The 2,269-nt window shown below is 45.5% G+C and overlaps 2 protein-coding genes across 2 annotated transcripts; both read right to left on the bottom strand.

The window, feature by feature from the left end:
• Positions 1 to 476: 476 nt before the first annotated feature.
• On the bottom strand, positions 477 to 1,062 carry LOC111377896. Its single transcript, XM_023001044.1, has 2 exons — positions 720 to 1,062; positions 477 to 632 (listed from the first exon to the last, which is right to left on the bottom strand). The coding sequence occupies exons 1-2, from the start codon at positions 1,046 to 1,048 to the stop codon at positions 491 to 493; spliced, it is 471 nt and encodes a 156-aa protein (XP_022856812.1). The 5' UTR covers positions 1,049 to 1,062; the 3' UTR covers positions 477 to 490.
• Positions 1,063 to 1,073: 11 nt separating this feature from the next.
• On the bottom strand, positions 1,074 to 2,046 carry LOC111377895. Its single transcript, XM_023001042.1, has 4 exons — positions 1,478 to 2,046; positions 1,289 to 1,379; positions 1,138 to 1,183; positions 1,074 to 1,090 (listed from the first exon to the last, which is right to left on the bottom strand). Exons 1-4 carry the CDS (start codon positions 2,044 to 2,046, stop codon positions 1,074 to 1,076), a joined length of 723 nt encoding a protein of 240 aa, XP_022856810.1.
• Between the last annotated feature and the right edge of the window lie 223 nt (positions 2,047 to 2,269).

Raw genomic sequence — 2,269 nt, 5'->3', positions numbered from 1 at the left:
AACTTGTTGCCACCAGCAGTTGGACCACGTACTCCTGGACGTACACGTACGTCTAGAATACCATCTACCGGAGAGTTTCCCCAACCTCGTAAGTGCGTAGGTGCGGTGCAACAGGGCATACTAGAAGATATTGTACAAGTCAGATTCCTCTACATAACAATGTAACGGATGTGTAATTTTAATAACTATTGGCAATGTAATTATTTATAACATTGACGTTAATTATTTATGTATATTATTTATGCGAATTATTAGATTTAGTATTTTTTTTCAAATATTTCATTCATTACATTCATTTGTTATGCATATTATTTATGTTAATTATTTGAAATCGAAACGTTTTCTAGAAACTGCATTATACGGTAGGCTACATTGTAAAATAAATATTTAAATATTACATATGCAATCAACATTTTACAATTTTTCGTAATTACAAATAAATGAATGAATTGTACAATGTTTAAATAAATGTAAAAATATGTACAATTATTTACGGATCCCCATTAAATTCAAATAAATCACATGCTAGTTTATTTCTCCAATTTTGTATCCATGCCTGGTTGATTGCATCAACTTTATGTGCCACACTCAAAAATTCTATGTACTTGATGACGAATATGCCGCAATCACCCCTACAATTAAACAATGTTGTATTAGCACATCGAAAATTAGTTAGAAACTAAGATGTAAATGACAGAAAGAAAATTACAAACACTTACGATATTTGTTGCCTCGTCGTCGTCGTGTTCCGCACGGTGGCCAATCTGTCTTTTACAGTGATGTTCGCTCGTCTAGCCATCATGGGAACGATCACAGACAGCGACTCTAGATTTTGCTCGAGCTGGCCTTGTGTCAGGCATGAATGATCGGGGTCGTACACATACATCGTGGAGTCGGTGAATACGATTTCCACTGTAATGTAGTGATGATTCAGACATACTGGTACGTACATATGCGTACAGCCATCCCATGGCTTCCCACCGACACTCGGCCACATCCCTACGACCCATTCCATCATATATTCCGACACCGTGTACTCGCTACCCATAGCCTGGAACGACTGGTACTCAATGTCAACGGCACGAATAAACTCGGTGTTCAATATGAGTTTGCCAGGAATGTTGAACGATTTTGGACGTCTTTCAGCACGATCCCGTAGTAAATCCATGCTCAAGTCGATGTGCTACATCAAGAAACACCAATAAAGAAAGGAGTTAACCTATGAATTTCATTCAAAAATTTGATTTCGAACGTACATAATAAATAACAATATTTTCATTTCACTTACATCGTCGGCGAGCCAAGCCCCCGAAGTGGTGATGTCGTGGAACCACTTGTAAGCATTTGAGATCGTCTTCTCAGCAATCGTGCGGCTGGCCCTGAAAAAATAAGAACAGAATTTTTAGTTATATGAAGTATACATGTGTCAGCGTCTGCGTCTGCGTACTAAAGTAATTACATAAAATACAAAACTGACCCAGGCTGCAGTGCTCTCCACTCTGTCTCAAAGGCTTTCCACTTGGCGTGGTCCACCTCCCTGAATAAATTCCGGTGCGTCCCGTCGACGAACCTTCTCCTCTTCGCCTCCGCGGTAAACGGAGAAAGAACGTACTGTGATGGCACCCTTGGCCTCTTGCCGACCACCCGCTCCTCATGTGCCTCGGGAATCTCCATCTCCCCAGCCATCGGGACGACCCCCTCGCCCGCTGTCGGGACCACCTCCTCCGACACAAAGACCACGACCGGCGAGTCTGGCGTCTTCTCGGGTACCACCTCCACCTCCGGTACCCTCTCCTCCTCCGGTGCCCCCTCGACATCCCCAGTTATCCCGTGCACGGGTACCACCTCCAGCTCCAATACCCTATCCTCCTCCGGTACCCCCTCGGCATCCCCGGGTATCCCCTGCACGGGTACCACCTCCACCCCCACCTCCGATACCACCTCCATCTCCGGTACCCTCTCCTCCTTGGGTACCCCCTCCACGTCCTCAGGTATATCCTGCGCGAGCATCCCCTCCACCACAGGTATCCTCTCTCGCTCTTCCATCCCTATCGTGTCATCTAAAAATGAATCAAATGCAGCAACTAATGGCCACGATGAGTCAACATACCCCATCTGACCCACTCCCCCTGATAACCACCGACCCCTCCGTCACCCCCTTCGTCCCGATAACCACTAGTCCCTCTGTCTCGATAGCCACCAGTCCCTCCGTCATCCCCTCCGTCCCGATAGTGACCTGTCCCTCCGCTACCTCCTCCATCTCTATAAT

This window comes from Olea europaea, unplaced genomic scaffold (genome assembly GCF_002742605.1).
Source record: "Olea europaea var. sylvestris unplaced genomic scaffold, O_europaea_v1 scaffold17397, whole genome shotgun sequence".
Lineage (NCBI taxonomy): Eukaryota > Viridiplantae > Streptophyta > Magnoliopsida > Lamiales > Oleaceae > Olea > Olea europaea.
This window is presented reverse-complemented; position numbering and strand designations above follow the sequence as displayed.